We start from the raw sequence: 26673 nt of genomic DNA, 5'->3' as shown, positions 1-26673 counted from the left end.
GCTCATCTTCTTGGTTCTTTCGGTAAAGTCACGTAGAAGGAAAATAATAAAAATATAACATAATACAATAATTCTCACGACGTTTCGACCACAACGCAAGCAGCCGTCTTCAGGTGGAGAACAGGTCTGTCGAGAAGGCAGAGTCTGAAACGTCGTGAGAATTATTTTATTATGTTTTTTTTTATTTTCCTTCTACGTGACTTTACCGAAAGAACCAAGAAGATGAATCCCTGCAGTCACGAAAGCTTTACATCGAAAGACAGCGGCTGTTTACGATGCGGTCGATGGTTTGGAATTCGTGGCCGCGCCACTCGCAGCCCGCCGAATCTTTGATGCCCCATTTGTGGCATCAGGTGCCCGCGTGGGCCATGCCCCCCCTGGTCCTCATTCGGTTGATGCTCGATCATAGGCGGCGTGGGAGGTTTATTTTTGACGACGGCCGCAGTCCAGACTTGCCTCCATCTCCCGCCTTGGTTTGTATTTGTGGCGTGCAGTGAGGCCGCTGCTGCTGTGATCCAGAGAATGGATTTATCAATACCAGACGAAGTGAATATTTAAGTGTACGCTTCAGTACGCCACACACCCGCGCAAAGGCAAAAGCACACCTCCCATTTAAGTCCACGGACTGTGAGCACAAGCGTTTGTTCGTAGCAGTGGTGAGTTACGGGCATTTCGTGAATCAACTGCCCAATGAAGGCTTTCCCCAGGGTCACGAGGGCTGCTTTGATCACGTGTCACCACGCTGATCAGTGCGGATTGGTGAAGGTGGCCAACCCAGGCTGGTTCGGATAGCATTGGCTGCTGATGTTGATCGTGTCTGAAAGTTGAACTTTGTTGACATTATGGTGCGGCGCTAACGACCCTTCTGCCTCCGCGCCTCAAGTGCTGTTAGTGAGCGCCTATTAAGACTGACAGCGGAACATTTGTTCGTTTACCGCTCGATAACCCCGCGTTTGATTCCTGGCCATGACTCACAACAGCGGTGAGTGATATCTGAACCGGTCCTGGACCTGGCCTCCCTCCCTCCCACTCTCACCCCATCAACCCAATCTAACCAGTGTGGTGAATTACGGTCACAGCAACCCTTATGACCAAGTGATATGGGGGTGGGGGGGGGGGCCTTCATCCACCCTTGAATTAACAAGGGCATGCAACATTATGGTTAAGATCGACACGGACCATGAGGGGGCAGTATAGCTACCACCACACGGAGTCTTGTTTGAAAATGTGCACAAGCTGCACGAGGCCGAGTTAAGCTCTGGATAGACGTAGGATGAATTACAAGATTAAGCATGGTAAGTTTTTTATTTATTTATTTAGCACCCTACACAGAGCACTTTACACACATTAAGTTATCCATGTCTGGGAATCAAACGCAAGTCACCCTCGTTCATAGCACAATAGTCTCGCCCCACCGTACAGTGGCCCAGCGTGTTGCAGAGCTTCGTGGTTCGAATCTGGCAGGCTGCCCTGGCTATTACTGCTGGTGTATCAGTCAAAGAATTCGACGGCACAATACAACCGTATAATGTACCCATATAATGCGACTGTGCAATACGCGGATGCGGACGATTCTCTGATTCTAGATTTGAAGCTTTTGTTACTGCAAGGATTCATATTCTTAGGTTTTTTTCGGTAAAGTCACGTAGGTAAAAAATTAAAATTAATAAAAGTAAAATAAAAATTACATAAAAAAAAGTCGTGCTGTGATGGTTCCACCTGAAGACGGAAGCTTGTGTTGCCTCCGAAACGTGATTTTTATTTTATTTGTATTTTACTTTTATTAATTTTAATTTTTTACCTACGTGACTTTACCGAAAAAACCTAAGAATACGATTCTCTGATGTCATGCCAAACGAGTAAGCCATTGCGTGCGAGCGTCACGACCCACATTTTTTTGCAAATGCGGAAAATAACCCTGAAAAATCAATCGATTGGGATTATACATGGCAATCATTGCCCCCACACCCCCACTCGCCTATTGGGCGAAACTCCTGCAGACTCTGTCTGTGGGACTTAGCACCTTCGTAACATCCTTGCACTGTGTGAACAGCGCCAATACCAAATGTCCGAAATTATTCAGATATTATTATTTTAATGTCTCATTATTACTAAGCCACAGCTCCGCAGTCACACGCCTGCACATCTGACCACGCACGTGCTGCGCGCACACACGCACCGGATTGCTGAATATACATTGTGATGGTGGGCACTTTTTTCCTCCGAGAGCCTCATTGCGTATGCACCCCACTTGCCCCGGCAACAACACGCAGCAGTCTAGTCTAGAGAGCCTTATCTGAAATAGCCTTTACCCCTAATTGCCTCCTAATGTCTCCATTACTTATCTTTGCACTGCTTTCGCCTGTTTAGGCCATGCATCACTGCCATCCCTCGCGTGCACGTTTTCTTCGATGCAGAATCGCACAGCCCACTCACCGCTGCGCCTATCGCAAGCGCGCAGTTTTCAGGTTCGGCGGAAAGGCTCTCTACGCTCTTCACGTAATTTCGTTCACTTCGACAATGCAAAACAACGGTGATCCTTTACTTTCCAAGGATAGCCCCAAATGAGTCTGGTGATTCGCTGAGCAAGTAGGCTGTTGCGACCAATATCATCCATAATAGAGGGTTTTTTGGGGGTGAGATCGCGTAAATATATAAATGTGTCGTTAAAACCCGCCACCACCCGACACAGTCAGCTAGTAAGGGTTGTCACGTAAACAGAACGTGGCCAATTCGTCACTAGCACCCCCCCTCCCCCCAGTGTGTGCAAGAACGCAGAAGCATGGTCACCACATCTACGCCTCGATGTAAGGAACAAAACAGGTGGACTTCTCCAGAAATCTGGCTGTCGCCTGATGAAGCTAGTTGTAATTACTGGAAAAACGTCGTACTCAGATTGTAAATGTTGTGGCTTGGCTCTCCGACACACCGGTGTGCTGTACTAGTGACGAATTGGCCACGTTCTGTTTACGTCACAATCCTAATAGTTGGCTGTCGGGTGGTGGCGGGTTTTCACGACACATTTATATATTTTTGCGATCTAACCCCCCCCCAAAAAAACCTCTATTCTGGTGAATCGTGTTGATGTTTTTTTTTTCTCACGATGTTCGGACGCGACCATATTTGTTCACGTGATAGGTGACAACAAGCCGCACAGTACGTGGCGGAAACCCATGTTCACGAGGATACAATGTTCAAAAATCCATACCCACAGGTCAGAATCCTCTTCTCGTGCATTGTTTGTGCTGTGTAGCTCTCTGAAGTATTTTCAGTTCCCGTGGACGCTGTCAGTAAGTGGGGGGGGGGGTAAAGGTCAGACATCACGTAAAAGTAACAAATTTTAACTAACAAAAATATAACCAACTGCAACTCGAATATTACTAAAATGTATGTATTTACTAAATATATGTAAACTATATGTACGTGTATGTAAAATATAACTAACTAATATAACTAAAATATAACTAATAAAATAAAATATATAAGCAGACAAATACTTCTCCCTCGAATTCCTGTCTCTCTACATATATATTATGAACATATATATTAGAAACATATATATTATACATCCCATCAGCCACGTGGCCTAATGAGAGTGCTTAATTTGAGCAGCATTGGTTCAACACAAGTAAACTCTGATCCAGTCGCGACAGCCAGCAATATCATCAGCAGTCAGGCACGCCCAAACCAATCTTGGTGGACCGTCAGAAGTTCATAGGCAAAGCCCCGCTCCGTTAGACATAATAAACCACGACGCCACTGCAACATCTACGGTATAACAAAAGCTACAGCTAAATCTGACCGAGAGTGAATTAATTCATTTTTCGATTTAAAGCTTTCGTGACTGCAGGGATTCATCTTCTTGGTTCTTTCGGTAAAGTCACATAGAAGAGACGCTGTCTTTCCGACAGTCCTGTTCTTCACCTGAGGACGGCTGCTTGCGTTGTGGCCGAAACGTCGTGAGAATTGAATTTTATTATGTTTTATTTTTATTATTTTATGATTTCCCTTCTACGTGACTTTACCGAAAGAACCAAGAAGATAATTCATTTTTTTCTGATAACAATTTGCCGAGTTGAGTCAAAGTGCTTCAGATGTGGCAATCCTTTACGCTCTGCAGTCATGCAACGTTCCACAAAGTCAGAGGGAGACTTCCCAAGTCAAATTAACGTCGACCTTCAAGAAGATCGCCAAGCTCTCTGTCTCTCACTGGTGGGTACGGCTGATATAATTAATGCAAATGCTCTGTCAAACAGCCAGCGTTCAATTACAGCTCCCGGCAGAGCCTGCCATGGGTGGCTTGGAAAACCCATATCAGATAACCGTGCGAACAGCCCACGTTGGCTACCGGTGCCTTGGCTTCAAAAGGCACTTAAAGTCACAATGAGTTGCAATAATGTGTGCCCAAGTGGGAATTGAACTTAAGACCCCAGAGAAGCAAATGGATACCAGGTCAGCCATCAGGGGCTCCAATAGCACGGGAAGGGGGTGAACGAATGTGCGAGCGTATATTCTTGCGCACGCGTGTGCGCGTGTGTGTGTTTGTGTAATCGTTGTGCCTGTGGTTCGCCGTGTTTGTCGTTGTCTTTATGTAAATGTGAAGATTGTGGCAAGCGGTAGGGTGGTGGGTTAGTGCACTGTTACAAACCCGGAGATCCGAGTTCGATTTCAGCTCATGGCCAACAGAGCTCGTGATTATCTGAACCCATCCCAGGTTTCTCCTTAGGTCGACTCGGTCTTGATTAAGTACACGGTGCTAGTCTGAAAACATTGGCACTGGGGAGACAAAGGCGGTCAGGCAATGCGCTAGTCACACCACCGCATCGTGCGCGCTCGCTAACAGCACTTGGCACAACATCCTGTTGAGGCTAAATGGGGGATGTTTGTCTTTGTGCATGTTTGCATCTCCAAAAGTGGATATTTTCAATGGGCCGTCTTTAGGTTATAAATAAAGTCAAACTATTGATATATCGATGATTTTGATAGTGTTTAATGACGAAAAAATAAGCAACGGTAGTCTTCTCGAGAAACTAGCCAAGTCTTGTAAGATCTTGGAGGTCAAGCATGGTGTGAGCCGGGTTATTGTTTGCATGGATGACGAACGCTGCATTTCAGGGGTCATTCACGCAGGGATGCAGGCTGGCCAGGCAGCCCACAGATGGGTCCAGTCCACAGATAATTCGATGGACTGTGCTGTGTCTGCGGATTGAATAAACCCATGAAGAGATTTGAGTGTTACCCTCTCGACTGTGTGGGGTTGTCTCCAGGCACTCCGGTTTCCTCCTCCAAGCCAAATATTCGTTGACCGGGCTTCCCATACAATGCAATGCAGACACCACCCGTAAAACAATATTGAGATGCAGTGAGGCTTTCCTGTGCAATTAAATATAAAATGCCACGTTTATTTTATAATCCATTTGAAGTGCAAGGCAATGTTATTGCTGACAGCAGTGCTGACGTATTTTCAATCTGTGCTTAAACACACACAAGCATTTGTATGCCTGCAGGTGCAATGGAAGAATATTTTTGTGTGTCTTTTAAAAGTGGAATTTATAGTCTGGGTTAACACAGTCGATAACACTTTGCTGAAATCCAATTTGTATATGTTTGACCCGTAGTTTTTAGTGTTTCCCTATGGGGAGAAAGTAAAAGATTAGAAAATCTGCATAATTGTTGCCCTGTTAATTGTATGATGTGCAATAGTGTGGCAAATCCAGCTCTCATTTATAGTGTGAATAGCGCCAGTTGCATGCGGGGCTAAAATGCATCCTAATGTCATTGAGTGATATCCTCCACAGGCAAGCTTGATGCGAAAATGCACCCGCAGAAGAGGGCACTGAGACTGTGACTCATTCCTATGGCAAGGTCAAGGGCATATTTGTTTAACCGTGAGATATTCTGGGTTTAAGCCCACAGGTTTTTTTATCGAGGGCAGAATGGGGCTCATTGTGCAGTTTTTATTTCATAGAATGCAATTCCTGTACGGTGGTCAAGGTATGCAAATACTTGAGATGTCCGAGTTGCTGTGTCGTTCAGTGGTAATCACCATAGCCTTGTGCGTGAGTCTACAGTGCATGTGCTTCACACATGCGCAAATATAAGTAGCCTGCACAGCCTCATTACAGGTGTGCACGTGCGCTGTGTGTATGTGTGTGTGCGTGTGTACTTTGGCCTCAAAGTGCAGCAGTGCCGTGGTTTGACTCACTGCGTGATGAACCTGGTGACCCCAGTTCGATTCCTGATCACGGCCAACACCGGTGACGATTATCTAAGCCAGTTGTGGTTCTATGCTAGGTGAACTCAGCCTCAAATGAGTACCTAGTGCGATGTATATACATTGCCATTGGGGAGACAAAGGTAGCCGGGCATGGTGCTGACCACCCACTCTCTCGAGTGTAGTGCCGGCCTTCATATGTGCTCACGAACAGCACACACCTCAACACTCTGTTAGAGCTGTCGGGAGATATTTGTCTTTGTTCCATATTTGGCATTAAAGTGCACATAGCATGGGCGTGATGGTGTCATGCCACTTATCAGCAAACGGTAGCTGCTGTTGCAGAGTGCGGCAACCCTAATGACATGGGTTTGATTGCTGGCCATGCACATCATTGTTGACTCAGCCTTAAATGAATACCTGGTGCAGTGTGTAAACACGGCATAATAAATACTAATCAGTGGTTTCAACATCGCAAACATTCACGCAGACTGAATCTCACAACGCAACACAATCTGCAACACAGGGATGGATTTTAGACAACCATTGAGTTGTTCATGCATGTGGGAGAAAACCAGTGCACCCGTATTAATGATCGAAAATGTGCCCCAAAACATATGCAGCCTGACGGCCATTTAAAAATAAACAACGGCCTCCGATTGGAGGAAAGAGGCCTCTGCGATGATTGGTCGGGAGGGCAGGCTTGAAGGGGATTGGAGGATAAGGGTTGCAACGGGAAAACAGAAAGGATCTGGTAAAGGAAAATGTAGAGTTCATGATTTTGTAAACTTGAAATAAAAAGTGGCTCTTCTAATTTCTTTATCGCCCGAGTGGTTACGCCCGAAGAGAACATATGCATGTAAAGGGGGCCAACGCTCCATCAACACACACACACACACGGAACAGACGGAAATTGCTCGACACTTGCTTGTCCCGTACACTCCTGGCATCTGTGCGATCCATCAACAGCTCCGCCTACGCGCTGCTGGCCTACAGCCGTGTGCCACCCCTAACCCAGCAATGGGGAGACACATGCAGACGGGCGTGAAGACCCTTGGCCACACCGCCTCTTTGTACCAGCCTGAGCAGGTGATCGTGAACGGCACTTTCAGGCTGCGAGTTTGAATGGGGAACTCTTTCTTTCTTTATTTCATGTGCATTTCAATGAACACGTTCCCATCGTGCATTTTGGCTCAATAATGATGTGCACAGCACCACGATGTTTGTACTTTTATTTTCATGGAAGTCTGCCCAGTACAGCCCAGGGAGCGCTCTTAGATTGTATTTAAACATTCGGCGTGCGTCGCGGATGTTGTTATCCCACTACGGTGCCAAACATGGGCACGAACGGTGTTGTGTTGTCCCATTTTTGCTCGAGCCCTTTGTAATATGAGAGCGCACCCCGAGATGTTCGCAAAAATGGCGCACATATGTGAGAGAGAGAGAGTACGATCAATAGCTGGGACAAGTTCAAAGACGTTCTACTCTTTACACCAGACCTTTAAAACTCAAAACACCGGCTCAGACGCGAGACAATGTTGGCGTGCTGTGACACATATCTCAAGCGGTTTTAAAGGTGGTGGTTGTTGCCAGCAATCTCAATTCCTGTTTTCAACTGCGGCCCTTATAACTCGACCACAGGTACTCAGGTTTCGAGGTATGGCACACATGCCTGGTTACAGTCAAGCAGTCACGCCTGATGGTGCTGATGTCAGAACACGCCTGGGGATAGACACGTGAGATAACATAAGAGAGGTCTTAAGAAAAGTGATATGTACTGTATATAAAACAAGGCAGGTCAATGTATCTCTATGCTCATACAAGCGTGGGAAAATACCCATCTCCGTTGAAGGCATTATTGGAAATTCCACGTTTCAGTGGAAGGGGCCAGCCTCACGATAAGACTGATATTGTTTTTATAGATTTCCCCCATATATTCGTACAGATTGCTGGCCTAAGTGCTATTAGGGAGCACTTATTTGGACTGATGCATGAGGGCTGATGGTGTGTCCAGCACCACGTGCATTCTACTTTTGCTCCTCCCCCCCCGCCCCCCGTGCTGATATTTGAACATTATACCAGGTACTCATTTCAGGCTGAGTCAACCTAGGGGAAAGCCCCAGGATATATTATGCCTGAATTTCCTACCGATGTAAGCCGTTGCCATGATCTTAACTTCGGGTTGCTGGATGCAGAGCAGAATTCCATAACCATTGCACTTCCATACACACCTCCACAGACAAATCTACACATAGTGCTGATGGTGAAGCGTGTATTACGTCCACTTTAGTGCATGCAGAGGTGATATAGACATAATCATGCCTGGCGGCCTTTGTTTCCCAAACACAAATGTTGACACACTGCACTAGGTACTAGTCTTAAGCTGTGTGGACAAAGAGAAAAGCCCACAATGTGTGTAGATCCAATTTCCAATATTTTGAGGCAAGGCCCGCACTTTAAACGTGGTTGTTCGTGGGTTGCTCTTGCCACCATTTATCATCATCATCATCAGCAGCAGCAGCAGCAGCCATGGTCAATCCACTGCTTGATGAAGTACTCCCCGAGCTATCACCATTTCTCACCGTCCCGTAATGTAACAAGCCACCTCGGACTCACACAATTAAAGTGCACGGCTGTATTTACACACTGTATGTATGTATGTATGTTGAACTTCTTTCGCACTGTACGTAGCCAACCATGCTAATCGGAGGTGTAGGGGAGGACAACAAACTAAACCCACAAAGCAGTTCTAAATAAATTAGTTTTCAATCTAGACTTGAAAGAGCACAGCTCCAGTGGCTTCCTAATATCGGAAGGAAGAGCGTTCCAGACGGCCGCAGAAGCGCATCTGAAAGCGCGTGATGCGGTGACCTTCCTTGGTCGATGGTTAGCCAAACCTTGCTGCAAGGATGACTGGAGTTCGCTTGATGGTTTATGCTCCTTTACAAGATGAGCAAGGTGTAGCAGTTCATGTGTGGCATGCAGTGGATGTCCTCTCATGTGTATTCCCCTCCTTTGACTGCCACTCCATGATCAGGCTCGATCAGCAGCGATCATTGTTTCTCGGATGTAACTAAATTAATCATTAGCGTCGCTGTGGAGAAAATTATATAAATTGTCCGGCACGTTAAACAAAATGTAAAAACACGTTTTTACACTTCCCATCAAAGACAATGGCTTCTGGGAGTGCTTAATTTCAGCCGCATTGGTTCAATACAAGCAACTCGGGATGGGTTTTGTCATGTAGTGTCTCATCAGCAGATTCAGGCTTCATTTAACCAATGCAAGTTCATAGGCAAGGACCTATTTTTAAGATGCGGATCCTAGTTCAACACAAAACTAGTTTGGTTCAAGCACAAGTTAATAATGATGTCTCTAAGCTGCATGTGTTTTCTAATCATTTTTTTTTCTGTTTCACAGTGTAAATCCAAACATGCATCTCCCCGACTTAAAACTTTCGCGACTGCAGGAATTCATATTCTTGGTTCTTTCGGTGAAGTCACGTAGATAGGAAATAAAATAATAATAAAATAAAATAAATATGTAAATAAAAGCAAAAAACCCACGACGTTTCGATCGCAACACAAGCGGTCTTCATCAGGCAGAGAGAAAATGTTTTTTGCTTTAATTTTTTTTTTAATTCTATCTACGTGACTTTATCGAAAGAACCAAGAATATGCATCTCTCCACCACACTTATTCGTGTATGTCCCATTTTGTCTTTCAATGTTTTCGTACCACATCATACAAAATCCATCTACACTTAAAAACCGGAGCATGAACAATAACACAACGAGCATTACTTATATGAAATGCCAACAGAACATCGTTTTCCTAACTCTGATACATTCACATAATGGAATACCACACCTATGACGTGCACAATATTCTAAAATACTCAAATAAAATTTGCGTCAGGTTATACTGTATGAGCTGCAACTTTTATCGATTAATTTAATTTCACACGGTAAGCACTTAACCGCATGGCAAATAGCCAGTGGAAAACCATCTGTACGATGAGAGCTCCGCACTGGCTTGGCTCGGATACGCCAGTGGAAAAGAGCATGAGAGAATTAGATGGCCAGGCACGCACGCTACTGACCACATCATCCTCTCGTGTGCTCAAGTCAGACGCAAACGTTACAACGCACGCTCCGCTGGGCATCGAGTTGGTGTTCCTCACCACTGGCCACCTGAGGCCAGTGATGGAATTTTCGCATTCCGGTGGCAGGAGACAGTTTCTCCATAGGACAAATCACCGTTGGCATTCTCCCGAAGCAAAATTCAATGCACCACGCGCAGAGTGATGATGGAATGGGCTCACGCGTTGACCACGATTCCATGCTTAATAAGTGCTCGCTAATGGAATGTCCTGCCGAAAGGCTGCGAGGCTAGGTGAGAGATCATTGTCTTTACTTTCACATTTACAAGAAATTGCTGTAAGACTCTCAGGAGGCATTACAAGGATCACTGCCAAGGATGCAGTCCTGGTGAATACGGCATTAGCTCCATGTGTTGTTGGCGTGCGCAGACACGCACGCTCCACATTGCACATTACACAGAGCACACAACCAGCAGCAGCCACAAAGCACACTATGGCACAAAGAGATAATTTCCACATTAGGTTGTTTTTATATATAAAGAGAGAGAGACGTAAAAAAACTCGTTGATATTGGCACTGGAATTTTTTTTATATATTTACTGGAGCCAGCAGATTTCTGCTAATATTTACTCGCTGCCTTGCTTCAAGAAACTAATCTGTTGGCCTCCTGTCATCGTCTGCCTCGTACACAGCCACCAACACGGCTTGATTCCACAAGGGGAGTCCCCAGCGCAGAGCCATTGATGTGTGTGAATGTACTGGCACATGGAGGTGCAATCAATGTTTGTTTGTAGCAGTGCTGGGGCAATTGATTGCAAAGGCTCTTTTAGGTTCTTCGGCTTGTTTCCTTTGCTTTTGATTGTGGCACGTGTGCGTGTCCGCGTGCTGTCTGGGCCTCCCCTAAGCTCAACAATGGGAGTGGGATGAGAGACCTTCAACAATGACGAGCGGAGCATCGGGCGGCGAGTGAATCACAGCGAGACGCAATGGTGGATGGGAGAGTTGCGGGTTATCCATGTGCGAGTCTGTCCCTGACCTTCTGCCAACCAGCGGACGCCACCACACCTGTCCTTGAAGTTCACCGAGCCTGGCACAAATGCCATGGCGACGTCACTGCTGCTTTTTGGTTACTGGCGGATTTGTGTGTGTCAGTGGTGTTGGTGGAGAGAGGTAGTGTAGCGGTTAGCGCGTGTGCTACGAACCCGGCAACCCGGGTTCTATTTCCATGCACGGTTAACACCACTGATGGTTATATGAACCGGTCCTGGGCCTCCCCAAGGTCAACCTCAAATGTGTATCTGGTGCAGTGTGTAAAAACATCGCCACTGAGGAGACAAAGGCGGTCGGGCGTGGTGCTGGCCACCCACCCCATCGTGTGCCGTGCCGGCCTTCATATGTGTTTGTTAACAGAACTTGCCCCAATAGTCTTTTAGGTCTAGATCTTTGTTTTTGGTGGGTTCAATACCAGGTTTGTAACAATTCACCCCGATGGAGGCTTGCTGAATTTTCAATTTTTGAGATAATTACGTGACTGGCACGATACATGATGGTCGGTAAATTCCCAGAAGGCCGTCTGGCTGATGGAATGTGTAACAACAAATACGTGGAGGGACAAATATGGGAAAGAGGCGGATTGGCTGCTTTTTTACGTTGTCGCCAAAAACTGAAGTTCGCTGTAAGCATTTGGATGCGCGTGCACATGTGTGACGCACTGTATATAAATAATAAACAAATCCCCCAAAATGTGCATTACAAATGTATAGCGCCGCATTCGCATGCACATGCTCAGGGTGATGTGGAAATAATATTAATCCCACGTGACTGTATGGTGGCACAAAGGCGCTTGCAAGCCACCTGCAAACCACACGAACATTGGTACATTGAATTCTTTCCGCAGCGATCTCACTCTCATAAACCATTGCGGGCGAATTAGCCTACTCTTTATCCTTTCTCGCTACAAGTATGTACACACACTTGAGTGCCGGTGATGTTGATGTCACGACGGAACCACTCGTGCCATCATCACGGTGCTTTTTGCCGGTCAGCGTGCACGTTGAGCCATGCGAGGCAAAGGCTGACTGGCACAAGGCATGGGACAGAACCATTTGTAACGACTTGACCCACTGCCGTTATTGGCAAATGCACCCTCTGCACACATCAATGTGCCAAATTGCTGCTAAATTTTAGCTAATACAACACTCCCACTTGTTGTGAGCGTCACTACTCTCCTTCCTATTGCTGAAAGACAACGTCCCGGAAGCCATAATTCATGAGCCTCACTCCACAGAGACCAATATTGACACCAACAGTGCCAGCCATCAGCAAGTATATTTATCGCCAGGTACCATATCCATGCACCTCTTCTGGAGCCCATGCCATGGCCACTGGTGACTGAACGTAACCCAACCAAATCATGCCTTGCCTGTTAGAATAACCAAGTTACGTGACTCTTTCCCGATCACACACACGTTGACATAGAATACCCATTCTGAAGGTACGTAGTCATGAATCATCTTCACCAGAAATTCAATGACTTAGCAGGATTTCATTCAAGAATCAATTGTTCCATTGTTACTGTCTTGTTTGCATTGTGAAAGCATATTTACCTCACCGTCGTAAAGTGGAATTTCCACTCCTGGTTTCAGAACCACCAACCAAAATTAAAGCCACTGCATTGGTTGACGAGATAAACTTTTACGTGATTGACATCCACCGATGACTTCCCACTCAACGCCATGGAGATTATTCCTTTATTTTATGAGTATGCTCGTTTACCCAGGCTTTCCTCATTGAATCGCAAGACTCTCTTTTCAGGAGCGTCCTGCACAAGCTTTCACAGGCAGGGGTTAATGTTACTAGGTGTAACCCCAGTTCAGTCATTTGAAATTAATGTTACAATTTCGGTCAATTTGGACCATGACGCACGGTCATTTTTTTATTCAGCTTTGGAATAATTTGGCTTAATCAACACCTGTCTAAAATTTAAAACTGCAACCCTTCAGTTGAGCAGCACGCGTTAGAAGCTTCCAGTGAGAGTGGTGATTTTGTGTATGTTTTTTTTTATTCAATAAAAAACTCAATATTTCAGCTGCCGCAATGCACGTGGTCAACACGAGACGGTGGCCCTTACTAAACGACGTCACGAAGCAGTCATTAGAGGGCCTCGCGCGGCTCTGGTACCGCAGGTGATTGACCTCTGTCTTTGATAGAATCTCGGCGGACTCTTCCGTGCTGGCCAGATTGCTTTGAAAATGTGGGGGTTACCCACATTGTAACCCACCACACGCGGCCTGCCCATCGACTAACTGTGGTGTGCCCATTTACACTGCTGGTTGGATAGAAGCAAGGTGCTTTTAAGAAATGTGCCCAATTGCTTCAACTGTGGCGCTAACAATGACACCACGGCAAGCATCCAATTATTGTTACTGTAAATACATATCATAAACCACGGCACGTGACGCCAGTCGTGACTGTAAAACAAATGGCAGAATGCTTAACCGTTCCAAATAAAAACAGGGACATGTATATCCGAGCGCGTTGAGTTATTTATCTGGTTTCGCAATGGAAATGCAGTGTCACAGGGGCCTGGGAAGGAGGTAAAACTGGCCCTGGTGGGAAAACAGAAGTGTCCCTACGAAAATGTTGGTTTAAGTGGCAGAGAGCACAGTGCGCCGTGCTTGCAACCCAGTGACCAGGGTTCAATTTCATCCTCCGTGGCCCAGACAATGTCAAATGGGCTTTGTATGCAATGAGGGCCTGCTCCGGGTCAAGTCGGCCAAACACGAGAACCTTTGTGCTGTGTGGGTGCAAGAGAGCGCTGGCGAAAGTGATATAGCTGGCTGAGCACGTTTCTGGCAAACCAACCCTCTATTTAGACCGGCCAAGAAACTGGTACTTGCTAGCAGCACTTTCACCAACGTCCATTGTGGATTATCATAAAGGAGTCCCATTATTGCTGTTTACTGAAGCCGATGAAGGCCGATTGAAGTCATTACCGAACTAAAAATGGGTTCTATATTTTAAGAGTCAAGTGCATATATATATGGCCGCCATTTGGTATAGAGTGACTTCCCCACAAAGTGTTCATTTTGTTCCATCTGCCCACACAATATCTGAAGGATCGGTGACATGGGTCGCTTTGCAGGAAGTTCACATTCACTGGGCAAACCTGTTCCGAAGGTGGACTTTGCACCACTGACTCAGGGCTGTCAATTGAAATGAGCAACGTTCCATTGTTTGAGCGGAAAAAAAGCAACAAAAATGAAATTCAACTGGATTTTGGAGTAGTTTTTTTTTAGCGCCACCCCCGTCTTTTTGGGTTGTCTCGCGTGTTTGCTCGGCATGATGTCCGACGTTTCGCTCCGCGTCTTGGGAGCTGCTTAAGGAACTGAATGATCAGTTCATGAAACCTACGACTTATGTTTGTTTTAATTCGGGTTGCCACACGACTCCGACACGAGGTTCCTGACAATCTTATATTTTGGTTTTGCAAAGTATCGTTATATCGTGATTATCGTTGCTCAAATATTAGCTTTCAAAAATAATGCACGATAATACGCCGATTAAATTATATGTTAGTACTGATTTAATTCGTATTTAGCAAAACGCTTTCCGGACACATTGACGGCATGCAGGTAATATGAAGTGATTTGTTTTACAGCGCATGTGTTATAATTGTAATAGATCGTACAGTTGCAATGCTGAAAAGATGCACTGCAAGCTTCTGCTGAGCGAACCGGCCAGGTGAGAGTGGCTCACATTCAGGAAGAATGAGAGTTCAAATCCTCCATGGGAAAATTATTTGCCAGTAAAAATATGATAATTGTTTTTTTACCCTTCTATCTGGCAACAAAACTGACACCTTTTTACAAGGAGTCATGTTTGCATAGACCGCAATACCTGCAGTCATAATACAAACAAAAGACATCTGGTCCAAACCATGTGAGACTAGGCTATAAGGAAAGCTGTCTCGGGTGTGGACCAATAAACTTCAAGGACAGTGGACATTATCAGAGTTATGTTTTTTGTTTGCATTATGACTGCAGGTATTGCGGTCTATGCAAACATGACTCCTTGTAAAAAGGTGTCAGTTTTGTTGCCAGATAGAAGGGTAAAAAAACAATTATCAGTTCAAATCCTCTTTCGGGGTCGATAAATTAAGTACTACTAATATGTCTAGATTGACTCCCTCCCACACCACACACCAGATAAATGAGGAATTCCCACCACAGGCTTAGCGGAGGCTAAAACTGGAGATGACCACCACCAGTGTTTATTTGAGCGGTGGAGTTTAATGACTTCGAATCAATCGTTTTGCGCACCTTAAGTACACCGAGGAACAACAACAACACGTTACAGACGCCAAGTGCCACTACAAAGTTAGGGCAATCGATATCGCGATGACCGTCATGTGAGATAAATGTATGACATCGCGTTCGTCGATCAGCATCGTCGCAAGGCGTCTTGCGAGCGTGGAAGAGAAGGCCAAACTTTAATATGTAGGTGATGTCCAGTGCTCCGTATAGTGGAGGCCCGTACGATAGCGGTGCTGTGAAATAATACATTGCAGGGCTGCACCTTTACCAAGACGGCCACTGCATCGCGCGATTTCAGATGCGCGTGTGCGGCCGTCTGGAATGCTCTTCCTTACAATGTTCGGAAGCCACTGGAGCTACTACTGTACGCACTTTTACATCATCTCGACTGAAACCTCATGTATTTATAATTGATTACTATTGTTTAATTTGTTGTCCTTCCACCGCACCTCCGATTAACGCGGCTGGCTACGTACGATGAGAAAGAAGTTCAGCATACATACATGTACACGGATTTAATTTTTTTGATGACCTCATTTTGCGAGACAACCCATCTTTTTTTTTTAAATATCGAGAGTCAGCAGCGATAATTATAATCACTCCGACTTCGGCGACCCTTCGCAGCCATGTCCACACGGTCCACTAGATGGCGATGCGGGGCCGTAAAACAGAGCCCCTGGTAGAACCTGAGCTCGGGGGACCGATGACACACGGAACCTGCTTTGGCCACCACACCTTCACCACCGGCGCATGCCATCTGCTTTAGTCACGCTCTCTGATTTCACAGATTGAGGGCCGCGCACTGGACAACGCGTGCATCTCGACGCGCGAGGGAAAGAATGCATTGATAGAATCGTCGAAAGGCGAGCTGCGACGTCTTCTTCGCACTGCGCCATCACCCTCGGTGCGGTTTTCCCTGCAATTGTGAGCCATCTGTTGGGGAAGTTCAGCTGGGATGGGATCGATTAATGTAGTTTGATTGACTAGGTAAAACAATAAAAAAACACCGCGACTATAATCACGCCAATCGTGTTGTTCGTTGCCATCGTCCTCAGTTCAGCCTGCCGCGCGATTTATAATTTGCAATGATAACGCACAAGCGCCGTTGTCAATACACTGCCACGTGAACGTCACCCCCACGCCGAGCCGCTTGTGATGCTCAGCGTGGGCTCGGCGGAGGACCTCGTGGGGAGAGGCCCGCTACTCACATCGCACGTGTGCTCATTCTGGTCGTGGACGGGAATTGAACTTAGGCGTGAATGTCCAGCATCGCATTGAGTTGCGATAATCATCTGCGCCACCGTCCGTCCCTCTTCCCATCTGCATTGTGCACGTGGGGAAATGACAACAAGTGTCCCCTTTGAAAATATGCGAAATCTCAATGTGCCCTTATCTGAGTAAATCAATTCACCGTTCAAAGTTCATATGCCCATGTATACCTCGATATGGTTGTTTAGTTTCAGTCGTACAGTAGATTTGACCTTAGTCGCCCTTTTAAACAATTTACAGTTTTAACGTGTACCCACTTGGTCACGATGTCATTCTAGGAACGTTTGAAACCATGTTAAGCTGCTCTCAGCGAGGTCACCAGCTTCAACCGAATCTGTGTCTGGGCTACGGGTTTACCAGCTGCCGTCATGAAAGAGTGGAATTTCAATCCATGACTCAGGACGGCACACAACTTGTGCGGATGTAGGTGAATTAAATATCTGTGCTAATGCATCCGATAGACCTCTGGCGCGTTTTGAGGTTGTACCGCGCGCTGTTCGGGATGGCGTCCGACGTTTCACTCCACGTGCTGGGAGCTTCTTCGGGAAATGATATAAATTTTCTGAAAGGAAAAAAAACCGCTTTCAGCAGGTGCATCGAGACGTCGGATATGACCAAAATATTCAGTCCCTGAACAAGTTCCCAGCAACGTGGAGCAAAACGTCAGACATCATACCAAACAACACGCGGCACAACTCGAAAAAAAAAAACTCACCGAAGAGTTCGAGACTCCGCACACAGCATAGGGGTGAAATTCGCTGAAACAACAAAACGTGTCAATATTTTAAGAGGTGGTGTACACGAGACGGTGACCCCTTAATACGACCTTCACCCCCCCCCCCGCCGCCTGTGCCCACAGCAGAAACTAGAGCTACTCAATCAGTGGCAATTTAAGACTGTAGCAGAGGTCGCAATCGGGTTTTGATTCCTTACCCGTACCCGGCCGCACCAGGGTCGCAAACGGGTACCCGTACCCGTACCATGTTGCAGGCGCGGGTGGGTTGATTCTAGGAACTTGAATTGTGAGAAGAGACAAGACGTTGGGAAATGAGTGACAAACGGTGACTCACCAGTGACTCACGTACCTACCCGTACTCGTACCCGGCCGCACCAGGGTCGCAAACGGGTACCCGTACCCGGGTAGCCGGGTATCGGGTAGGGTACGGGTATCGGGTACCCGGTTGCGACCTCTGGACTCTAGTCAGCTGGAGGCGCTTCGACTCAGCGCTGAGACTTGCCACGGTGGCGGGGTGTGGGACTGGGCCACGCTGCCTGCAGTGACGCAAGAGGCCCCACTGGGCGTCGCTGGAGACTGCGAAATACGCGCGTTGGTCCCTGCATCTCACGCCGCTCACTTGCCCAACCCCCCCCCTCCCCCACCACGACAGCTCACGAGGACTCGCGTCTGACACGCGGTTTCTGGCTCTCTAACGAACGCGAATCGTGGATTCCTTCCGAAATCATCGGCGCAACTCCAAAGATGCCGTTACGCTCATGGGTGACAGGTCCTTTGGAAGAAATAAAAAAGAGTATTTTTAATAAATGTCGGCAGCGTCTGATGCCTTCGTGTGCGGTGTTGTCACTCAGCACGGCAGGGTGACAATGATTTGGTTATGCGTTTGCGCTCACGCTCTTCCCATGCATCTTGGTTAGCAATTCATCTTGAAGCTGTGACATTACCATCTTACAACGCTCGATTAAAATGCTAAGGACACCGCCCTGCGATTAGCTAAGCACCCTAAAAAAGTCATCGTCGTCGCTCTGATCAAACCACTGCTCCCCAAACACCCGTTGCCTCTTCCATTGCGGTATCCCTCCTGAAATAAAACTATCTCGAGATTCGTAGACGCATTTCCGGATAGGTTCTATACATATATAACAGGGCATTGTTGCGTGTATGACACTTAATGAACCTACACGTATTTTATTTCATCGTTTTGGTTGTATTATTTATGAGTCAGTGTCTCTTCGTCTTTCGTGTGTGAGCGAGCGAGGGGGATTGGCAGCGTAGCGTTGAGCGCGCTGTGCCACGAACCGGGCGCCACGAGTTCGATTCCCGCTCATCTGAACAGGCCCTGGGGGCCTCTAACTGAGTACCTGGTGCGGCGTGTAAAAGCACCGCCACTGGGGGAGACAAAGGCGGTCGGAGTGGTTTTGGCCACCTCCCCATCCCCTTGTGTGCCGTGCCGACCTTTCATAGCTGCATTCTAACAGCACTTGCCCCAACAGTCTGTCCAGGCTATGCGGGCGATCTTTGTCTTTGTATGAGTGAGTGAGTGAGAGAGATTTAAAAGGGGGGGGGGGGGGGTCGGTGGTGGGGGGGGTATGGCTTTGGTTAGCGGGCCACATTCTCTGCATCTCGGATACTGAAAGGGAAGGCTGAAATAGGCGGGTGATGGCTTGGCGGTGGGGGGGGGTAACTGAAAGAAAGATTCCCGGCCGAAGGTTTTACGCATAAACACCGGCCACCACCACCCCCGCTGACAGCTCTCTGCGGCGTGCAAGTCCCCGTGATAAGCCCGGATCCCGTTGAGCCCCCCCCCCCCCTTTGGGAGTGCGAGTCCACAGATCGTGCACTCACGGCAATGTGTAGACACTGCTTTGCGACAGGTCACACGCGGAACAAAGACAAAGATCCCCCGTGTAGCCTCTAACGGACTGTTAGCGAGCATATGTGAAGGGCGGAAACGACACACGGCCGGGCGTGGGTGGTCAGCACCACGCCCGGCCGCCTTTGTCTCCCAAGCGGCGATGTTTACAGACCGCACACACACACGCAAACCCCATACACACAATTTATTTCAAACCAATTGACAATTAGGATCACCATGAATCATCATCATCAGTCTGATGGATGAACGTCTCCCTAACCCCGTTGCCATCCCTCACGATCCTGCGATGTCATAACCCGCCTCGCATCCGCACACGAGTTGATTTCATCGCTCCATCTCCTCCAGTGGGCGATCCCTTCCATGCATTTGGCTTCAATTCGAGACAACGCTTTTGCGTGCGTGCGTGTGTCAACAACATGTATGACGGGCAAATGGCAGGGTAACAATCACACGTGTTTAGTAATTTGGCTGCAATATGATCCACATTTTTTGTATTACAATGTTTCATGGTGTAAATGCGTGGCATTTCCCTACAGATGTTTTCTTTTCCCGCAGCGTAATACATGTAATGTAAACACAGCAACAATAAATAAAGTTTCAACATTGTCGGCAACTTGTGCAATTCACACCAACCAGGCACTGTTGGTGTACCTGCCCTGCCTTCAAAATAAACGCCTTTTTTTGCTAAACTTTCAACCGTTTAGCAATAAATGTAGGGCAGAATAAAACTAATATTCACACACACACACAAACCTCAGTGTTTCCACGGGTAAATTAAATGCTGGCGTGTGGCCAATTAGCGCGTCATCGGCTAAATAATGAGCGTTTGTGGCTGAAATCGCGTGTAGGACTTTGAATGTGTACGTGCCTTGTGTCCCCAGTCTAACTAGCTTTACTTGTCCCCATCGTGTTGCGGCAAATCACGTTAGATTCGACTAGTTCAAAATACTTCCTCTATAATGGTATGGCATGCGGGCAGCACGATGGTACGGTGCGTTTGGCCGTACGGTGGCTTTGTGAACATTGTAATCTATTGCGCATGATTGTGCTTGGGAAATGATGGTGTGGACTGTACGGCAAAGCAGCTACACCCCCCCCCCATTCAACCCAACCACCCAGAATCACCTCCACTCAGTGTGCCCTTCCCCCAATACCACCACAACCACAAAACAGCGCCACAGCTAACAGGAACGCCACCACCACCACCCACTCACCAACCCACCCACCGACCTACCCCCGATTGGACGTTTTTACAGCGGTATAGCCAGTAGCATCCAACCCCCATCTCTCAAACAACACCCACCAACCTCATCAACCATCCCTCCCCCTCCCCCGCTCACACTCCCACCGCCAAACCTCTGCTCCCTCCCTGGTAGGCGGAGTAGACATCTCCGAAGCAGCGTCTCGCCTCCGTCGAGAGCACACAACTGAAAGGGTGGTCGTCTGTGCGGAGAGCGCGAGAGAGAGAGAGCGAGCGCGCTTGGAGGCTGGATGAGTTAGGAGGGGAGGGGAGAGTTGTGAAGTGGGCAGGCATGGTCCGCGATTGAAGCGCTTCCACCACTACCACCACTACGAACTGCGTGGCTATTGCTGCTTCTGCTGCTGCAGCTGCTGCTGCTGCATCACCGGAGACAGACACTGACGGCGCGACGGGATTACTCTCGTTAGGGGGACCGAATTACATGCGCGGCAAGCCGGGCGACTGAACTGGACACGGGCAGAGCTATGGACTACCTTTTGCTGTTCCATTTTCTCCTCGCCGTCGTCGCACTCGAAGGTAAGGGGCGCGGGCGTCCATCCCAAACTCTTGCTGCTGCTATTCGTGGCTCGGTGCCGCGGTGGTCACCGCTCGCTGCTGTCGGTGAGGGTCACTAAATATGAGCGTGCGTGTTGTAGGTTAGTTGAGCACTGGCAGATCAGCGATGCTTTCAAAGGCATGCTTTGACTGTTGGGAGCAGCGGCACGCGTGCGTGCGTTTCATATATTTGTATGCGTGTAACACACATTGTGTATCTCGGTAGGACATGCTTTGACATGTGTGTGCCACCAACGTGTGTGTGTATAATGCCATAGTGGCAATCTCATATGCTGCTGGATGTCGACTGGCCAATGCTGTGAGTAGGTGGGTGCATGTTGGAGCAACTTTGCGATGCAACCGATCATATGTGCTCCAATTGATGCGATGGTGATTGTGCGCTCATACGTACACAATATTGTGTGTATGTATGCCAACGAAATCTATAGCATGGGTACAGCCGTAGTAGATAATGTTATACACAACCGTAAGTGCACGGCTGTTATCACGTACGGTCTAGTGGTGTACGATGGCTTTTTTTATCATCCGAAACGCTTTTCTTGAAGCAGAGAGAAAGAGAGAGAAAAAATCACTCAAGCTAGCAGTGCTTAGAATGCAATGACGCTCAGATTCTGACAGCGAGTGGTTACTCTCACACGCACGCACCGAGAAACGAGCAGTAATCACTCTGCCCATCATCCATCGCTTAAAGTTGGATCCGATATACAAAACAAAACGCGGCAGGCAAATCGTAGATAAATTATAAACTTTTTTAATTGTATTTATTTGACACATCGGATTCGTCATTTTTAAACCACAGACGCGCAATGATGAATTAAAGCTTGTCCGGTACGAGAAGACGCCCTTGTCCGGCTCCGCTGGAAGCTGTTATTCATTCAGTGGGGCAGACGTTGGAATTGGATGCCGTTCATTGCCAGCGTCCACACTGGCAATGAAAAGACACCGACAAAGATCACCCCCAACCTCGCTGACAGGTTCTGTTGTGGCAAACTGTTGTTAGCGAGCACCTAACGCCAACTACTAAATGACAAAGATACAGATTCCCCCATATATCTTTAAACAGACTGTTGGGGCAAGTGCTGTTAGCGAGCACCTATGAAGGCCAGCACCACGCCCGACCGCCTTTGTCTCCCCAGTAGCGATGTTTTTCTACACACCGCACCAGGTACTCATTTGAGGCTGAGTCGACCGAGGGGAGGGTCCAGTACTGGTTCAGATAATCGTCACTGGTTGCTGGCCGTGAGCGGGTATCGAACCGGTGTCGCCTGGGTTCATAGCGCATCGCGCTAACCGCTACACACACACGCGCGCGTCGTGATGCCGAGAGATAACGAGTCTGCCGTGCGCGTGTTCCATCTGGGCTGCACAAACAGTTGTGCTTTAAGAATCACTTTAATACACACAGTGGCACGCGCGGACAAAAAAATGATGTTGAAGCGCACGAAATGAGCCTTTGAAACTGGGACAAAGCGATAACCCATGGGGAAAGGGGGGTGGGAAGAGACTCGCGCCCTCTCTATGACGGAAGGATGCGAAATGAATGTGTATCCAGTGTAAGTGGCTGCTTGATTAAGGCCGATCTTGCAGGGATGATGGATGTAAGGGGGGCGATGCACCAACATCCAATGCGCCTTGATTTATTGCGAAGAGGGACACTCTAAGATGCCGCCTGCATCTCCCCCCCCCCCCAATCCGTAGACTTTCTAAGGCTGTAAGGTGAATGGGAATTTTGCGATCCAGGCTAGTGGCAGCCAGCGCTTGCTTTGGGATGTCACACGTCTCGGCAAAAAACAAATAACTAAATAACACATTCGTGTGTGTGCCTGTATACCACGGGGGATAAGGAACGGGTTGGCTATTGCAGGGGGTAAATGGAGTGTTGGTGGTGATGGCTAAAGTGGACTATCCCAGTTTCTTTCTCGCACGCACACTTAAAAAAAACCCACGCCTTTACATGTAATGTCGTGTCTTTAGCACGAATGTGTCCCGCTCAGAACGTAATTAATACGTATTTCTGTTTAAGCGTACTTCGTTGAAGGCCATGAAACCCGCCTGACGCAAAGCGGATATGTTGAATTTCATGCCTTCGTACGTTTCGCAAACGAACGGAGAGTTGGATGGAATTTTTTTTTGGAAACAAGGCGTTATTGCGAGTTCTTAAAGGGTCCGGCGTGTGTGGGTTTCGGCGGGATCACCGGAATAGGGGACCGCGTAGTGTGCTTTTTAATGTATTGTGCGGATTTCTGTGAAAACCCAATTCATTAACACGGTTCATAAATAGTACACCGTTTTTTTTATCTACCGACCGTCAAAACATTGTTTATTTGATGAAGTATTGTGCGTGCCAGTGGTGTTTTGTCCCTACTTTTTGGCTGTCTTGAGTTTATTGCGTTTTCTTTTACTCATACAAAAAAAAACCGTATCACAGTTTGTCTATTCATAACAGGCAGTCATACAAGTTTTGTAAATATACCAGGTAGTTGAAGCAATTTAATGGTAGATTGTATATAGACCAGGAACATGGGAAATTATGTTGATGTTGGGGTCTAAGCCGCCTTGGGGACATTGAAGATCGAGAGCCTATGGCTTAGTTATTATATTTTACTGATCTTTACAACACTGCAAACGATCATGTCAAAAACAGATAATTTGAGACGTTCTTAAGCTAAGCGTATTATATTCTATATATATAAAGTACCGATACATTTATGTAACTAATTAATGATAGCGAACCACATGTGTATGCTATGAAATTGCATGTCAAAACTGGCTTTAATCGTGTTTCAATGATCCGAGACATTACCTTTGATATCCATTTTTGCTTGATTTTTTTGTATTACATAAACTCTGTGATAGGGCAGATTTGTCCTCATCAATGGAACGGGCAGTATTAATAATAGAAGAGACACAGTGCCATGTTACAGACCTCCTTATGTTGGTCATTCCCTTTGACATTACCCAGTTAATGAGCAAGTGAGCAAAGATAATGAAACTGAGCTTAGAAAAAAAAATGAGATTGCATTTTCCACCAAAATGGAATCCGTTTTATGTGGCCGTTTCGCCGTAGTATTGAGTGATTAATTACACGGTTAGGAAATATGGATGCACTTTCTGCATATTTATAGGTGCGTTATTCAGAATTCAATTTGAATTATTAAAAATATTGTTTGAATTTCCAAATATCCGTGACGGTGTTACCAAAAATGGTGTGCTTGGGCTCTAGCTATGCATTGTATGTGAATTTCATTTCTGAAAATCCTGCAACTGAGAATATAGTCTGCGTAACCGCATGGTTACATGCTTGCGTGCACATATGCATTGTCACATACGAAAATTTTTCGCATTGCCATGCAGCGCGCTGGACAGTATACAATCCTATGAAATGTAGAACTTCAGACCGAATCTTTAAACAATTGCACTCGCTTATTAAGCTTAACAATACTCAGGTAAATTTGACTAACTTAAACCATACGTAAAAATTTACCCCTATTTTAATATCGTCCATGTTGTACCCGCAATATAGTGCATTACTATTTATATGCTGACATTTCAAATAATTTGCTGCAACTTGGCATTTACACATTGTTAAGGAGAAAGAAAAAATATGCCACTACATTTGTGTATTGTTTAAACTGTACAGTACCTCGAATAAGTATTGTTTAATTAGCCAGAAAATCACATTGAGTCCCGAGACTATTTTTGAGGAGGGTCCTGCCCTGCCATGTTTGGCCAACGTCAATTATAATGGCCGTATTTCAGGAATACTCCGTGTGTTATGTGTCTGTCCGAACGCTGTCTGTCTGTCTGTTTCTGTGCGTGTGCGTGTTAATACAAGTCTAATCCGTGTTTGTAGATGCATGACCTTAAATTCAAAGCAGTTCCCCTCGCTTCGGACTTTAGACGGGAGTTTCAGAATGCCCGCTCTGACAAACCGCCCATTGCCTCCGTAGCAGCAGCAGCATTGAATTTACCTTCAAAGTTTCTGAATGGAGAGTAAACAAGCACTTTAAAAGCACATGGGACCCGATTTGCTTGTGCACCTGAGCACATTGAGGTGGGCCCGTCCACAATCCGCGAAACACACAAGGAGAGAAAAGTAAATGTTGGCTTCAAAGCCTGGAATTGTTTACTAATGTGTTGCGTTGGAGGCGAAAACAGCAAGCCAGCAGGAGCGGTTTGCTGACCGCTTAATTCCGGCACATTACATTACACAGAATAAGCCGTGGAGTTTGCTGCGCTTTAATTACTCGGGGGCCCATTTCATTTTCTCCACGCCTAATTTCAGAAAGAAAAAAATTGAATGCCTGCTGCGATGGATTGCTGTAAAGTGAACCAAAAAAAAACCTGAAGGTGAAACGGCGGCAATACTGTAAGCGTGACAGCTTTGTGTGATTACAAACGGGGAGAAATAAATACGGGGTGTAAATTCCCACGCGAGTTAATTAAGGTGTTGTAAATGCGCGTCTCAATTTTTTTCCCCCTTCTCTGAACGCGTCATGCGGTGGGGGTGAATTCTTTTTTGGGCCCTGCCAATTTCTCTATTGATTTGTTTGACTGTGACGAACCACAGTACAAACAGTTTTAGCTGAGAGGGCCCACCAGCGGTTCAATTGTGTGAATGCGTGGAGTGTGAAGGGGGGGGAGGAAAGTAAATTGCAAAGTGCAGGCTGTGGTACTGATTTGAGGACATTTAGTGAGTGGGTTTGTCACTCCCTGAGTGCCGAGTTGTGTGCACACACGCGACGCGTGCGCCCGGCAGCATTGCAAAGGGGATACGCGACCTGGAACCAAAAAAAATAGCCCGATCTTTTACGATATTGCCCCAAACTTCTATCCTAGTTATCCCTGTCATTTGATGTTTTACCACTTTTAAGGAAAGAAAAAAAATCTAACTTCCATTTTTTTTTATCAAAGTCATTTAATTTTGTATATTATCTTTGCAGTGCAGTCTTGTGCATCTTACATCTTTAAAAACATATATATCAAAAAGCAATAAGCTGCCAAATGTTCCAAATAGGAAACTATGCAGTAAAGTATAATAGCACACTGGGTCGCAACAATTAAAATAAAACAATATAGTGTCCCCGTTTGTGTAAGTTACGTAATTTCTCTAAGACACATGACAACGGCCTGGCTTTAACAAATAACGCCATATTTTATGCTGTTGCAATTAACGTAATACACACATTTTGGTAATTCATCACATAAATTACAGGGTAGCTGCATGAATGAAAGCTTTAATCCTTGCGCAAAATCGACTAACATTGTGAATGCGTCTGTGCGCGTGTGTATATCCACGCAATATTAAAGTAGGTTTTATTTTTTACTGCCACACTGAGTTTCAAG

At 46.5% G+C, this 26673-nt stretch overlaps 1 protein-coding gene across 7 annotated transcripts in view; it reads left to right on the top strand.

Annotated features, from left to right (window-relative positions):
* The first annotated feature begins 20808 nt into the window (after nucleotides 1–20808).
* Nucleotides 20809–26673, top strand: part of LOC144945026 (ephrin type-B receptor 2-like) — a 139404-nt gene continuing 133539 nt past the window's right edge. For 4 of the 7 annotated variants that reach the window (XM_078873198.1, XM_078873199.1, XM_078873197.1 and 1 more), the window contains exon 1: nucleotides 20810–21288. In XM_078873198.1, the coding sequence (XP_078729324.1) occupies nucleotides 21237–21288 (52 nt within the window). In that variant the 5' untranslated portion in view covers nucleotides 20810–21236. Of the gene's footprint in view, nucleotides 21289–26673 lie in introns of all 7 variants that reach the window. The other 3 variants (XM_078873195.1, XM_078873194.1, XM_078873193.1) reach the window with 1 other exon arrangement.

Source organism: Lampetra fluviatilis, chromosome 36, assembly GCF_964198595.1.
Source record: "Lampetra fluviatilis chromosome 36, kcLamFluv1.1, whole genome shotgun sequence".
Taxonomy (NCBI): Eukaryota; Metazoa; Chordata; class Hyperoartia; order Petromyzontiformes; family Petromyzontidae; genus Lampetra; species Lampetra fluviatilis.
This window is presented reverse-complemented; position numbering and strand designations above follow the sequence as displayed.